The sequence below is a fragment of the Cheilinus undulatus genome, linkage group 5, assembly GCF_018320785.1.
Source record: "Cheilinus undulatus linkage group 5, ASM1832078v1, whole genome shotgun sequence".
Lineage (NCBI taxonomy): Eukaryota > Metazoa > Chordata > Actinopteri > Labriformes > Labridae > Cheilinus > Cheilinus undulatus.
This window is the reverse complement of record NC_054869.1, coordinates 47,204,411-47,220,317: the sequence shown is the minus strand read 5'-3', so window position 1 is coordinate 47,220,317 and position 15,907 is coordinate 47,204,411. Positions and strand designations below refer to the sequence as shown.

Genomic DNA, 15,907 nt, shown 5'->3' with positions numbered 1-15,907 from the left:
AAAATGTGGTACCATTTAAAAGGGAAATAAACAGGCTTTCAACAGTGTTAGATTTATGCCAAGGCGCATTTTAAATATGATTATTTTTAAATCAAGTTGGCCAAAATTCGTTGGTTCACTATCAACATTCCCTGTAAATATTTCTTTTTCTATTTAGCATAAGTGCCATAATAACCTACCGTCTCTATCTCACATCAGTTGCGATGAAAGCTTTATTTTAGACTGTGTCTGGGTTTAGTTGTGCCAGTTTCTTGAGTCATGCTCTGAGGCTCAGGAATTCCTTTTGAAAGGAGCGGGTGGGGGAGGAGGAGGAGAAGGACAACAACCAGGAAGTTAAATAGAGGACGAAACGTAATCGCTTCAACAAAGTGTCGACCCTCGACGTCTCTGAGGAGTTTTATAAAGTTTTTAGGCATCAGCGCTAATTTTGAACGAAGCTGGTCCACTGGGTCTGGGGCGAGAGGCGTTGAGTCCAACAAGATGGAAGTTGATCCGGTAGGTAAAACTTGAGGAAGCTTGGTTTTGACTTGAAGAATGAACCCTTTTAATAGCCATGTATGGAGTCGGTAAGCCTACATCACGCAACAGGTGATTTCAGGTTAGATATACTTCAGCAAAGCAGGCAGTAGCGACCGTTAACGATCGACAAGTTGGCGAATTAACTCATCATTGTTGAAAATAACAGGGCCCAGGTACTCCTGGTGGAAACACAGCTGAACGTGGAAACGCTGTTAGCGCGAACATGACTACCATAATCGCTTTTATTCGCATTTTTAGTTGTTATAAGTCATGATTTATATAGAGGACTTAATATGTAGAAATGCCGAAGTAATGTTATTTGTATTTCTATTCTGGTATAAAAACTTAGACTAAACCTATCCCTGTTTAAATATGCAGCGATTTCATGCTAACGTTAGAGACAAACAGTCCTAACTACCATATACTTTTACCACGTTTTATTTCACATTACCTTGGTTTTATGTGTAACATTTCATCTGAGTTCAAATTTAAACTTAAAGCGTAAATTCTAATTTTAATAACTTAATTTTTTCGGCCATGAACAAATGTACGAGGAAAAACTGATAAAATCTCTATTTTTGTTTCTATGAAATAGGTCTTGTCATTCGCGGTCGATGAAAGTTTGAAATTACAAACCTTGATTAAGTTTGGCTGAATGTCTTTGTTTTTACTTTTGTTCCTGTTAGCCACCAAGCACTACTTTCCTGAGGCCTCCACCTGTTTGTGCTTTTCCTCTGAATTTACTGTAAAAAAAAGAAGTCTGAGTGTTTAGTGTGTATAGGCCAAGTGGCCAATCCAAACTCTGCACTTTAAAGATTAGTTATTTCACATTTGACTAGATAGGGACATCAGCAAGGAGTAGGCAAATTAATAAACCAAGATAAATGAAATCCAGCCAAGACATATTTATTTATAAAGGCAGCTCAATCTTATGTATCATCCTCATGCCTTTTGTGTCACCAGCATATTTACAAGATGCCAAATCTCCAAGACTTTTGTGTGCGTCAGTTTTACAGGAAGTCTGAGATAACTTTTCATACATGTCAGTATTATGAATTTTGTCTTCTTATTCTGTCCAATTAACTTATTCATCTCTCAGTCTTTTTATCTCCCTTTTATCACTATGATTATCACTTTATATTTATCTATAAGCATGTTTTGATATATTTAACTCTCCTTATTGTTTCAATTCAGGCTGATATAGGGATGGGAAGTGATAAGATTTTATTGATGACATACCATTATCGATTCAATTCTTAATCAATTCCTTCCTGTGAATTTTCTGTTTGGAAAAAGTAGACTATTTAAGTTTTCACTGTCAGCGACTCAGATTTTATTTAGTGTTTTTCTCTCTGAATACGGAACAAGTATGCAACCTTCAGTGAGAGTCCCTTAAAATAAACCAGTCTCTGGATCCTAGATCTCTGGTTGTATTGAAATAAACTGAAATCTTGTGCAAAATAACAGTTCTTGTGCTAAAAGAGAGAGACCATGTTTTTCATGGCACGTGGAAGTCAGGCATTAATGAGGGAATCATTCAGATTAAATGTTAATGTGGATGGAGTGAACCAATTAGAACCGGTTCTCAACTGGATCCGGTTCTAAATTCCCATCCCTAGGCTGATCTTACTGGTTTTGCCTTCACCCTTTTTAATGCTTGTATTGCTTTTAGCCTTTCCCTTCCTCATACTCATGCTTTTACCTTTTATTGAACTTCATTACTTTACCTTTCTTGTTGCTTTTAGTTCTTATTTTTTATTTTTAAATCATTGGTCCTCTTGGTCCCAGCGCGGTATTCATAGGCCCCTATGGTGTCATGTGATGTTGTAGTTCTTATTACATCTTTGGATTTCTTGGTTCTTACGATGTCTACGATGTGGACTAGTATTACCTGTGGACCTTGTAATGACCCCCGGACGTCATTGTTTGGTGTGGTGCATTTGCACGGGATAAATAAAGTCTGTAATGTGTTCAAATTTACAGACATTTCTGAATGAAAACATGACACTGCACTACGGCTGCAGCAATGACAATGCACAGTGGATTCTTGTTTCTAAAATTCATGCAAAAAAATGCAACGTTGTGCATATCTGCAGGTGAAGTTTCCTGCATGTGTCCTATTTATACTGTTAACCAGAGTTTCCACTGGACCACATGTGTTTAACCCTTTTTTCCCCTTCTCTCTGCATATTTTATCATTCTTTAGATCTGCAGCAAACTGTCCGTGACTAATGAACTCGAGAAATATCTCCACTAACCCTCCCATTACACATCGAGGTCACGTAACCTCCAAGTTCCACATACAGCGACTGCGCTGCGATCTGCCGGCAAATCATACTGCAGAGCAAAGCACTTCCTCTCTAGCCAAACTGCGTCAATTCCACATCGATCAGAAAGCTCCAAACAGGAATTCACAAGCATAGAATATCTGGCTCTTTCAAAATAAAACACAATGCACAGACTCCCAATCGCAAATCATCACTTTATCAACAATACGTCTCATCCTGCAGCAAGAGCAAAGGGTCACCGGGAGGTCAGTAGGTCATAGAGCTACAACGGCACTGTTGACTAGGAAAACTTAACTTTTGAGGACATTTAGCCAAATAATTTAACATAAAACCACAGATCCTTTAACTCATTGAGTGCCAGCCTTTTTATAACATGGAAAGTGGCTTGTGCCAGCGTTTTTGGCCATTTTGAGTCATCTTTCAAGACCCACAGATTATTTTGTACTATGATTCTGAAAACACCAAATAGCTCAAATAAAAAAGAGTCTCTCTATTTCATCATGGAAAAAACGTTTTTTGCTCCGGCGCACGGGGGAGACCTCATGGCATTCTTTAGCCTCTTGGCTGCATAGACAGATGAATTAAAGTGCCGATCCCTGGATTCGCTGTTGTTAAGTTCAGTGTCAGTTTCAGTGAGTAAGCGATTTCTCAGGCAAAAGTTAAAAGTTTCTTCCAGTGTCTAAGTTAGAACTTTTAGTTTAGATTACCTCCGTAACAGTCGCTCTGCTCTTTGACCCCAGGGTCTCCACCTCTGATGTTTGATCTACCCTCCCTTCCGACTATATTGTTTCGACTACGTATCCCAGAAGCCCCAAAATTACTCAAATGGAACGTGAGAGCGCCCCCAATTTAATTTTATGTAATTTGTCCTTGATTTTTTTACTTCACAAATTACAGACATGATCAGTTCCTTCAGGACTAAAAACACAGATGTCCTGTGTGAGTATTACAAACTACTAGAGGTCCCTAGGCAATCCTAATCCCATGCGAATAGGGCACTGGGATATTTTAGTGCTAATAACGACTCATGATGTCTTGGTAATAGTGTTTTTTGGGTTTCATAGCACTGGTTCTCTGGAAAGACATCAGGGCCCACCACCTCCTCTTTAAGAGAATTCACAACCCAGATTTAAAACATATTTCCAACCACTGTCATTTATGTGCTGAAAAATGTAGGGTGGGCCCCAAATTGAACAAAGCTGAACTGAACAAAGAAAAGTTGTAAAAGCACATTATTTCAGGAGGATGTGCATGCATGCATCTCTTTACTCTGTTTTTCCCCAGACATTTGGTTGAAATTTGGTAATTTCTTAAGGAATTTCCTCCTTAACTTGGGAAAACCAGCTTTGTTATCTAAAGAAAAGGAGATACACAAGTATAAATCTTCAGACAAATACTGAAATTTACTCATCAAAGGAAAAACTAAAAATAGCTGTATGAACTTTGGGCTCCCGTACATGGTCGTTTTTGTCATATTTTTTCTCATGGCTCACATTCACAATCCACGGGAAAGAACTTTGAGACCTACTTTTGGGTCCCAACTGTTGCTTTGTTTTTCTGCTTATCTAAGCATTTTTAAAGGCTTCTTTTTAAAAGAGCTGTACAAATAAAGTTATTATTTCCTGTTGAATTCCTGTGCACGGCCTGTCACAGCTCAAATATTTGATGAGTTTTCACACTATAGTGATTTATGCACTACATGTGTGAATTAGTGACTGTGAATGCTGATACCTGATAGCTGTCAGCCATTCAGCGAGCCTCACTGAACAAAAATCATTAGTAGGCTACAGTAGAAGGACTGAGAGAACAAACCTGACCGGTAGAGTCACAGGGATGTGATAGTAACAGGAGAAGATATAACAGGAAACATGGAATGAAAAATATGTCAGTGTGTAGCAAAAACAAAGTTATACTTGAGTAAAAGCAGCTACGTACTACCAGGTTAGTATGTGAGTTATACAACATGCATTAAGAGCTGTAAGGGGGGATAAAGGGAAAAACTGAGGATAACAAAGGAAATAGGAGGAAAGCTGAGGAGAGAGTGGGAGGGAAGGTGGAGGATGACGCAGCAACACTGTTTCCTGGTGACAGTTTTGTTTACAGTAATGCTGGCTCATGGGGCATGGCAGTCATTATAAGTAGATGTGCACATACATGCACCACACTGCTTTAAACATTTCTGCAACTACCATCTGTTTAAGATCACTGTTTAATTTCAAATTGGGTGCAGCATCATTCCCAGAGTAGTGAAAACAGTCTCTGACAGCCAGCAGGCTTTGCTGTCACATGAAGCAGCTCGAGGGACTACGAGGACTCTCAAAGCCACCAGCAGGTGTTAAAGATGCTACTGCTTTCACCATGCTGTGCAAACATGCTGAAAATTTCAGTTCATAAAGACTAATTTACTGTTGTCATGTCCTTACAAACCTCCAGGGTGATTTAATATTTAGCTTAAAGCAGCAATTTAATATGTAGCTTAAAGCAGTGGTTCCTAAAGTGGGGGTCAGCACCCCCAGGGGGTTGTGGGATGCTTTCCAAAAAGGCAGTGAGAAATTTTAAGTGATATAAAGTGTTATATCTTATCCATCATTGTAAAAAATACTATTAAATTAAGTTCAAGTTCAAATAAAACTATAGTTATTAAGTGAGATTTGTGCTTAAATGCGATGTGCACAATACCCCCTGAAGTGTAAATTTGTACATTGTAGGCTTTTATCCCCTCCAGTGAAGGTGGGGGTCCCCCTTCTCTGACACTGTTATTTTTGGGGGTTTGAGAAACCCTAGCTTAAAGGGACTTGTAAAAAGCCTGATAAGAAACGAACAAAGCTTTGTCAGGGGTACCACAGATCCTTTTTAAAGTTTTAAAAAAGTCTTAAATTAAACTTCTTAAATTTAAGGCCATAAAACAATGTAATTTTACCAGTAAGTGGTCTTAAATTTTTGAAAGCACGATGCCTAAGATGTGTGTTCATCCCATCTTCTTGTTCTAACTTTTTTTTTTCAATTTTAATCATTCTATTTTTACTAATAATAATTTATTGTTCACGTTACTATTAACGGCAGCACTGCCTGTACATCTGTCTGTGTTAGCCCCGCCTCCTCAGTGTAGGCGGGGTCAGAGAAGCCTTCAGTGTTAGAGAGATAGCAGCTAAACAACTGAAGAGAAACGGAAGAAATGTTGTTGACCACATAGCCTTGTCATTAAAGGCTGCCCCAGAAATCAGCAGAAAAACAGCAGCAGCAACATGACCGATGAACAGTGAGGTTAAAAGTTCTCAGTATGTTCACACGCATTATTTCATGTCTCTTTCCCTCTCTTAACCAGTGTGCATTGATATCAAATAGATATTTAGCACCATGGCTTGTTTCATTAAAGAGAAAACATCGGTCTCACCTTAGGCATTTAAGGTTGTTGCTAAACTCTGAAGTAGCCTATCGTTAGATGTGTCACCATGCACCCTAAAGAATTGATAAACACAGTATATTGATTTTTAATGCCAGGCTGAATGATTTGGGGAAAAAAAATCTAATTGCGAATTTTTCCCCCAATGTTACAATTGCAATTTAATATGTGATTATTTTCTTAAGCTCCTCATCTTATGTTTTTCTCAACAAACAAGATATAAATCATTTTACAGTATAAAAAACACAATATTTGGTCAATTAAACTAAGGATGAACAATTGTGAAAAAATATCAAATGGCAATCAATTTTACTCATATTGCAAATTTAATAAAGTATGATTTTTTTGCAAATTTATAAAAAAAATTGTCATTTGAATGTTTGCAGGATGTGTAAGGCATGACATAGTTGACTCAAAAGTGTTTTAACTGGTATTTTGACTCACATTTCAGGTCAAAGAAATATTGCACACTATGCGATTTGAAAATTGCATTTGGACATATTGCAATTAAGCCTAATCTATATTTCCGTCTATTGCCCAGCCCTAATTTGAACATTTAAAGGTTTTAATACTTGAAAGTCTATCAGATGGTGCTGACAGGTGATTAAAAATACCTGCAGGCTTACAGGCTTGTGATTATTTAATTACAATTAAGCACACATGAATTACAGGTAGATTAACTGTATAATCATGTTTTTAATTATTATTTATTTAAATGTGTATCAGATCATTTATAGCTTGTATTTTACTCTGGTCTTCACATTATTAACAGTGAATTCATAATTTACTGTCTAATCTGTTAGTCTGTCAACATTTGACATCCTCCTAATAGGGCTGCAAGAAACGATAATTTCAATCATCAATGAATCGGATGATTATTTTCTCGATGCATCGATGGACCGGATCATAACCAGAGAAGTACTAAACCAAGCCAAAGTAAAGTTTATCAGCCATCTGTGCGTGACATAAACATCTCCGCGCCACGCCAAGTGACGCCATAATCGCGCGACACAACAAATCGAAACATAAATTCGTTGCCAACTTTTTTAAATTATCGATTTTTAGCGATTTTATTGATTCGTTGTTGCAGCCTCCTAATCTCCTAATCCCACACACTCACTGTCTGTACAGTAGTTCTACCTCTGCTCTCAGTCTGCACAGGCTCTCTGCCTCCTGTTTTTCTCTCTCTTTGTTTTATTCTCAAAGTTATGCTGTTATTCCTCATGAACACGTTTTCATACACGCATGAAGCTTCATGGTGACGTCTCGAAAGTTTGTAACGGGCATTTGGGAACTTTTTACAATGTTTAAAGTAGCAACACAGGATTAAACTTTTATACAGGGAAGACAGCTCATTCAATGAATTCAGCATTTTTGGACGAAGTATTTCTGCACGACTCTGCGTGCAGGTGACTGCTTGTGTGTGTGTCAGTTTTTGTGTTTCCCTCTGGGGCAGGAGGAGAGATGTAGACTAAAGGTTGTCTTATTAATCAATCCTAGATGGACAACAGTAGAGATAATTTATTTTGTTAGCAAGAAATACAAGTTGTTTATTTTCTACTTTTATCAGAAAAATTGACTTTTTAAAATATATATGTATTTCAGCTGATGTTGGTTTTGATTTCAGTTATTTCAATAAAAAACGATGAATTATTAATCTGTCCATGTTCCTTTCAGTTATTTGTTTTAAAATTATACAAATATTTTCAGAACAAACCCAGTCGGTGGTTGGGGGTGGAATCATCATTCATTAATTGTTATCCATGTAAAAAGTTCAATTAATCATGATTTTGATTGTTTGGCATAATCTCCCAGCCCTAGGTTCTGCCATTCCCAGTTATTGTGTGTGGGGTGTAACCCAGGTGGATGTGAAATTTCCCATGCGAAGAAATAGTCTATCCAGTGCATCTGGTTGGTATAGCCAAAGAGGAATTCGCCCATAGACCTCTGCATTGAAAATGAAAGTTGCACTTGAAAATAATAAACTTGGATATGGATTAAACCTCATCTTCTTTATTTTTCTTCTTCTGTCCTGCTCCAGGAACGGGGGGTGCAAGAGCCGCAGGACAAGGTGCAGGCCCTGAAGGATCAGGTAGATGGAGTGAAAAGCATTATGACACAGAATGTTGACCGGATCCTGGCACGAGGAGAGAGACTGGATGACCTCATGGACAAGTCTGAGGACCTTCAAGCAGGGGTCAGTCATACCACAGTAGCCACACTTGACTGTTTCTAAGAGTCAGAGAGAGCAGGACAAAATACTTAAAGTTAATACAAATATTGAACAATGAAAACTGAGCCTACATTTGGATTTGTGCCACTTTTGTTGCTTTAGAGATCCATACAAGCTGACTGGAAAATTTAACTGAACTTTAGATCATTAGATTAAGCTGAACTTTGTAAAAGTCAGCTTTAATTTTTGGAGCATGAGGAGGCTGATTTGAAAAAACACAACATGCTAGTGCACCTGTGAAAGGTTAAGCACTCAGTGAAGAGACTTCTGTTCTTAATTATGTCACAATGTGCTGCTGATAAGTTACATAATCCACCACAAAGCCTTTAGCTGCTGCAGCATTTCTACCCTCAGCAGTTCTAAACTCCCTGTAGCGACAGCACTGATCTTACCTACTCTATTGCATCGCCTGTCACCGCCTCCTGCCCTGAATCTATCTAAACTTAGCACAAAAGGTTAGAAAATTTGTGATTGGTAGATTATTTCTTTATTATAACAATGCTTCTTGGCAATGAATCTTGTACCACTGGGAAGCCTGTTTATGTCCCTTTTAAATGGAGCCAGATTTGTAAGGAACATGCGTTTGTGGGATGAGCAGCAGAGCTGAGGATGTGGGTTGCACCAGTGAAAAATCTGCCAGATCTATTCTGCCAATGCTAAACAGCTTATCCTGACATTGACTCTTGTTTGGTGGATTGGATGATTGAAGTCTGAAGAAAAAAAGACATATTGGCAGTTTAACAATTTATTCATTTAACAAACAGGAGCCTGAGTAGCATGTGGAAGAACCATACACAGCCACAACAGCCTGGCACCTCCTCATGCTGGTCACCAGCCTGGTCACACAGAAGATTTGTCTTATTTTTCCATGGGCACAACCTACATACTCTGCTCATCGTATAAATGCATGTTCCTTACAAACGTGGCTCCATTTAAAAGGGAAATAAATAGACTTTCAACAGTAGAAGATTAATTGCCTAGAATTGTTGTTACAACAAAGAAATAATCTACCAAACACATTTTATTACTTTTAGTGCTAGGTTTATTTAGCCTGATGGGCACTAATTGGTTGTGAATTGGGAACCTGCCATTGCAGGTGTTTCATCTGATTTGTCCCACAATGCCTTCAGAAAGCTAGACAGAGTAACGAAGATCAAATAGGAGGACAGAGTGAATTCCTAAGAGAGCTTAGAAAGAGGGCATGGGAAGCTGAGATGGGATGAGGTGCCCTGACTGTGACTAAAGCCTGATTTATGCTTCCGCGTCACATTGACGCCATACCTACGCCATAGACACGATGCTGTCGTTGACCATTCAAAGTTCTGCATCGAGGGAACGCGTCGCTCTGCAATTCACCGCCACGCCACTGGCAGGGTGTGGCTGTGTGTGTGTGTGGTTTCAGAGGTGTCACATCCGAATCCTTGTTTATCTTCCAGTCATGGCGACCGAGGTGGAGCTGGTGTGTTTGGAGTTGGAGCTCATCTATATCGATGAACAAATTCTTTTGTTGTGAATGTTGAAGCGCAGGCAATAGGGAAGACATTCGCGGAGGTGGTCTGTACAACCACTAAACGAGTCAAGGCTGAGAACGGGTGAATTTACCACACTGGTTCGCCCACTGAGGGACCTGGATGGAGAAATGACGTTTTGAGCAGACCCATCACAGCCCTTGCAGTCCACGTCGCTACGATGCGTAGTTAGGATTTTTTTGGAGGTGCGCGTCAGGCTACGGCATAGGGGTCCGCGTCGACGTGGAGGGCAACGCGTAGCTACGTCGTCGACACGATGCAGAAGCATAAATCAGCCTTAACACCCAGCCTGGTCTGACTGGACTATTGCTCTACCTCCCTTCACTCCCTGTTTCCATGAGGGGAGAAGTGTATACCAAATGAGCAGTGTGGTTTTCATCTTCTTTTATTTTGGCAACCAACTGCTGATGTTTTACATCCCATTATTACAATATAGAATGGTACTATTGTTAATACTGATGATGAGAGCAGTTCTGCTTGAGTGACTTTTTTCTTCAAGTCAGCGTGAGGGTTTAGAATTTCTTGGCCACTGAAAATATCTCAATGCATGTGAATAACTCATGATGATAATCCAGAACCCATACTTCTTAGATTTCATGAGACTTAGAGACTGACACTCTTTCCCCTAAAGCAGCCATAAAATCACAAAAGAAGCTTTTTATCACTGCATTATTGGTGTTTATGGTTACAAACTATGGGCTACATCTGCACTGTTTGGGTCAACATTTAAACATCTGATTTTACTCAAGACTGATGACTAGACTCTGAGTCATCTGTTTTCACTTTTTCTCGGCAGAGTTACCGCTCAGATTCATAAGTAGGCATGACTGGTTTCCAGCTATTAAAAGCAGACTAGCAGAGACTAGAAGGAAAAATTCACCTGCTAATTAACTTACCAGTTTGGCAAGACATCTGTTCTACCACACTAAGAGTGCATTCATGAAATAAAATCTTTTGATTTTCCATAATCCTGGGATAAAACGGTATGTGAGATCAGTGTTTAACAACATACAGAAAGCACAACTAGTAATCCTCATCTGTCAGAGTTTGTAAGTCAAACATTTGCTGAGCTGCAATTTGAATCTAAACTGACTATATATTTTCAGACATGTGCAGATACAGAGCCTATTAAAGTATTTACTCCCCTGGAGGAAAAATCAGCCAAGGTCAATATAATTTGGCTTTTATTGAGCAAAAGAATTCCTGAGACACATTCACCCACTCGGCTGATCCCCATTTCACTAATTGTGAGACCACTAGCACCAACTTGCTGGGCCTCTGTTGAACTTATCAGTCACTTTAAAGGGGTGAAAATTTATGCATTCACCTATTTTATACAACTTGTTTTTTAATTGACCTTATTTTGTAGAAATCTGTTTGCGCTTTGACATTCAAGAGGATTTTTTGGTTTAAAAAAAAATATTATATTGACTATGATTGATCTATAAAATCAATAAAAGGGTTATACATCCAAGAGGGTGAATACTTGTATAGGCACTATATGACATCAGAACACATCATTCCATCTAGCAAAGAGCAGAAAGCCTGTTAAATAATTTCCCAAAACACTAAATATTACTGTAGATGCATGTTTTTCAGTTTTGGAAACATATTTTAAAAATCCATGTGCTGATTAATCCAGATGTGATTTTTGAACGTATTGTCTCCTCTTCCTCCTCACACAGGCTCAGAACTTCAAGCAGACTTCTCAGAAAGTGGCTCGCAACTACTGGTGGAAGAATGTGAAACTGATTGTGGTCATTGTAGTGATCGTCCTCATCATTGTCCTCATCATCATCCTGCTGGCAACCGGCGTGATCCCCATCAGTAACCCAGTGCCTCCAATAGTTAATCCAACCACCCCCAAGCCATAAATGCACACAACAATGTACATACCAACAAACCAAATGCATATTACACAAAGTAAATTAAAATCCATAAACTAAAGCAGATCAATGTTACCTGGTGAAACTTCTATCACTTCTAAATGAGTTTTCTAGTGGTATCTTTCATGCTCAGACTGTAATCCAAGAATTAATGCTTTAAATTAAGTAGCTGTAATGACGTCTCACTTTTTTAACTCTTTTCCAGCACAATTCGGTCTGAGCAATTTTTCACTTTGTGAAAAAAAATGTACAAAAATGTCACAACTGTTACTTTCAGAGGGTGCCTTTGTTAACCCTTAACAATCCCTGTAATCCAACAATTTATCCATCAGTTTAGTTTATCCTGACAGAGAGGAACTTACTAAAAGAGCTGATGAACAGGGATTTCTGTGGCCCTGTAGCTAAAAATGAAGTTTGTTTTTAGTGTTATCACTTTAACATGCCGGCACTTTGTAATGTTGAAAAGACAAAAAAAAAATGAAGTTTCCTAGACGGGCAATATGAAAAAACCTAGAAAAATGTTTTAACTCTAAATAAGTTAAGGTTACATGTTAAGGAAAGCTTGATTGTGTATAGGATTTGTATGTTACCACTTGTGGGTATGTTACTTTTTAAGTTCTTCCTGCTTCTTTATAGCCTATGCAGTAGTAAGCATTCCTCTGAATCATCTTTAAATTTACTCACTAGTGATGTAACGGTATCAAAATCTCACAGTAGGATGCTACCCTGGTAACAAATCCATGGTTCAGTATTTATTGCGTTATCAAAAACAAAACAAAGAAACAAATGAAGACTTGAAAAAAAATGCACTTTGAATATTACAATATCTGCACAAAAGTGCTGTATGTTTGCATTAGGCTCAAAAATATATATCATTCTTTGGCTCCAGTGTGTATTAACCTTCTAAAAACTTTGTTCTCCGTCACTGAAAATATCTTTAGGTCTTTGGTGAAATATTCACTGATACACCTTGTGACCTGTTGAGCTCTTGCTCTGTTGTGTTGAAGGGGGATTGTGGTGCTTCCTTAAGAGTCTTTTGTCCTGGCTGGATTCTGCTCCTCACATCTTAGCAAATCTTTTCAATGATTTGCCATGTGGCTTCTTCTGTTTCTCGTATTCTCCATCAAGTGTGTCACTGCAGTCTGGCCATGTCTGCGTATTGTTTTTTGTTGTGTCAGATTTAAAAGTAATTGGAGCCTCTGCAATCTCACTCGGTTCTCTCTCTCCGCTGGTAGCATTCACCATTTTTATGCTGTTAGATAAAGCCATCGAGTGGAGCACAAAGGATTTTGGGTCCATGAGGACCGATGGTAGACGTAGTTCCCATTTTCCCTTACATTTTGCACCTGAAGGACGCAATACTGTGAAATTACCGATACCGTTACAGCTCTAGTTCTCACTGCTAGCGCTGCTTTAGTTCCCTTGGAGGAGAAAAGGTGCCCGTTTGTCATTGGTTATAGATAGAGACTATTTTCACTTTTATCTTTAAATCAACATCATTGATGTGGACCAGTAAGTTTGTGCTGCAGTCTAAACTGTGCATTTCACTGATATTGTGCACATTTTCTACAATGTGTTTTAACTCCTGGAATTTTGCAGTAAAGTCAATGACAAGGTACTTGTATCATAAACAGCTCAGAAGAGGATTAAAGCCAGAGGTGAGGAAAAAAAAAATGCTGTGCACCAAAGAGATTTAAGGTGAAAGGATAAGATCAAAGTCAAAATGTCGAGAATGAAGTTTAAAAAATCAAGAATAATGTCAAAATACAGTTTTGAGAATAAAGTCAAAGCTTATTACTGCAAACAGCAGCTCTCAGACGCTGGGTTTATAAGCTTAAAAGAGGAAGAATTTCTTTGTTAAATCCAAAGTATAGTTTCACATGTTCATTGATGCTAAGTGTTTTATAGAGACAGGCCAGAGTCACTGCTCTTGTAATCGTTAGTACTGTTCGAATAGGATTAGTATTTCCTGTTGACCACTGGTAATTCATAAATTATCCACTGATATCAGTTTTTGGTGTGGTGCGTTCACACCGGATAAACAGAGTCAATGTAAACAAATTTACTGAAATTTTTAAGGGAAAGCATGAAGGTGCTGCATGACAGCAGGAATGAAAACACATGGCAAATTTTTATTTTATTCAGAAATGCAATGTTGTACACATCATGTTTGCAGCTGACATAGTCTTAATGTAACCTACACAATTCTGTTAACTAGTTTCCAACAGAGAATATGTGCCAAAATGTTTCTTTTTCTCCTTTTTTTATTTTATAATTTGCAGGAAGCTGATCATGATCAATCAATCTCTACTTTAAAGATCCCGCTCTTTTAATTTGGGATCCTTATGGACCAACAACAATCTGCGCTTTGGATAAACGATGATCCTAAATTGAAAGGGCACCTAATAACATCGCCAGTATCAGCAGCGTAAAACTGTAAAAAAAGACGATAAAGGTTTATATTCAGCATGAGACATCTCACTTTTCCCATGCATTGACAGGAGGGATATAACAGCACTCGTTTCTCTTTTCCTCTTCCTTATTGTCTGATCGGCTCAGACAGTTCACACAGGGGACAGACTCGACCTCGATGTGTAATGGGAGAGCAAGGGGAGATTGATCACTGGTTTATTGATCATGGACAGCTTGCTGGAAATTATAAAATGCTTTCCTGCGGAAATGTCAGTAAATTTGTTTAACTTGACTTTGTTGATTCCGTGGAAATGCACCACACCAAACACTGAGGTCAACAGTTAATACTAATCCTGTGCGAATAGTACTGAAGATGAAGCCTTCTATTGATGAACATGTGAAACGATACTTTAACACCAAAAAGATTCTTTTTCTTTTAGCTCAGAAACAAAGTAAGTTATCTAAGATCTGCTGTCTGTAGTATTAAAATTTGACTTCATTTTCAAATTCTGACTTTATTTGTCTGTAATGCTGAAGTGTACAGTATTATTTTTTCCTTTACCTCTGACCCTAATCCTCCCCCTCTCCCACCAGGGTCAGCAGGTAAAGTCACTCCCACAGTTGTGTATCAGGGATTAGGATTTTTCAGCCATCCAGCTGAGAAGATCCCCTACAGTCCCCCTTCAGAAACAAACATCCATTATAACTGGACCTGCTGTCCTTCAAGCATGACTGTATGTGTTTGTACATTTGAGCCTGGAGCAATGATTTTTGGGTAATTCTCCCCTCACTTCTTGTTGCTGTTACTGTACTAGATTAGCTTCCAGCTTTCAGAAAACCTTGTAGGAAACTGTAAATAGTTAATATATTCTCAACTGTGTATATATTTGCCACAGCCTTTAATCAACCTGTCGATTAAATTATCTGTTCTTTTAGAGGATATTTATTTAACACTTTATAACATTTGAGTTCTGTCTGTTGTTAGTTTAAATTTAACCAAAGGACTCCTTAATTTCTAAATTAAATTGGTAATCTAGGCAGATTAATCATAAAACGGTGCAGTTGAGTAACTGCTTATATCATTTTCTGAAGAAGCAGTTCAGCTAGGCCAGGCTGGAGCAAATTCTTTGTTTATTAAACTCTAGTAAGTCTAAATTCTCACTTTGAATCCTCGAAGGGATCCATAAAATAGTGACAGACCACAGTAGTATTTTTCTACATACAGGCTCCAGTGACAGCAGGCCTTTACTGTGTGTCGGGCTTTGTCCAGTCTCTTTGAATTCTGATGTCATGTGATGTACTTTAATGATCAGTAGGGTGTTATTCTGTTGACTTATGGTGTTCTTTTGGTTTTAATGGTCTGATAAGAAATTAAAAAAACTACAGCTACATGCTGCTCTCATGTAATGCATTCTTGTCTTTGTGTTTCAAGTTGGAGAAATAGTCCTGGTAATCTGATTTAGTTTCCGTATCTTCATCAGCATTTCAAAGACAAATGTGGGTAAACCATCGATAAACAATCACCAGCAGGTGGCAGCACAGTCAGAATCACAGCAGGCATATTTATGATGACGGCAAATGAGCAGTGGAAAAAAATAGTCTCCTGGGCAGTAGTCCACTTCAATACTGTATTAATT

General features: G+C 38.3%; 1 protein-coding gene across 1 annotated transcript; it reads left to right on the top strand.

Moving 5' to 3' along the window:
* The first annotated feature begins 289 nt into the window (after positions 1-289).
* vamp8 (vesicle-associated membrane protein 8 (endobrevin)) lies at positions 290-15,661 on the top strand. The gene is made up of 3 exons (XM_041787497.1): positions 290-495; positions 8,252-8,407; positions 11,658-15,661. Exons 1-3 carry the CDS (start codon positions 481-483, stop codon positions 11,844-11,846), a joined length of 360 nt encoding a protein of 119 aa, XP_041643431.1. The 5' UTR covers positions 290-480; the 3' UTR covers positions 11,847-15,661.
* The last annotated feature ends 246 nt before the right edge of the window (positions 15,662-15,907 follow it).

Bases quoted from the DNA above. Each gene is read 5' to 3' on its own strand.
- vamp8 (XM_041787497.1), top strand. The intron at 8,408-11,657 runs GTCAGTCATACC...CTCCTCACACAG, and splicing joins CTGAGGACCTTCAAGCAGGG to GCTCAGAACTTCAAGCAGAC.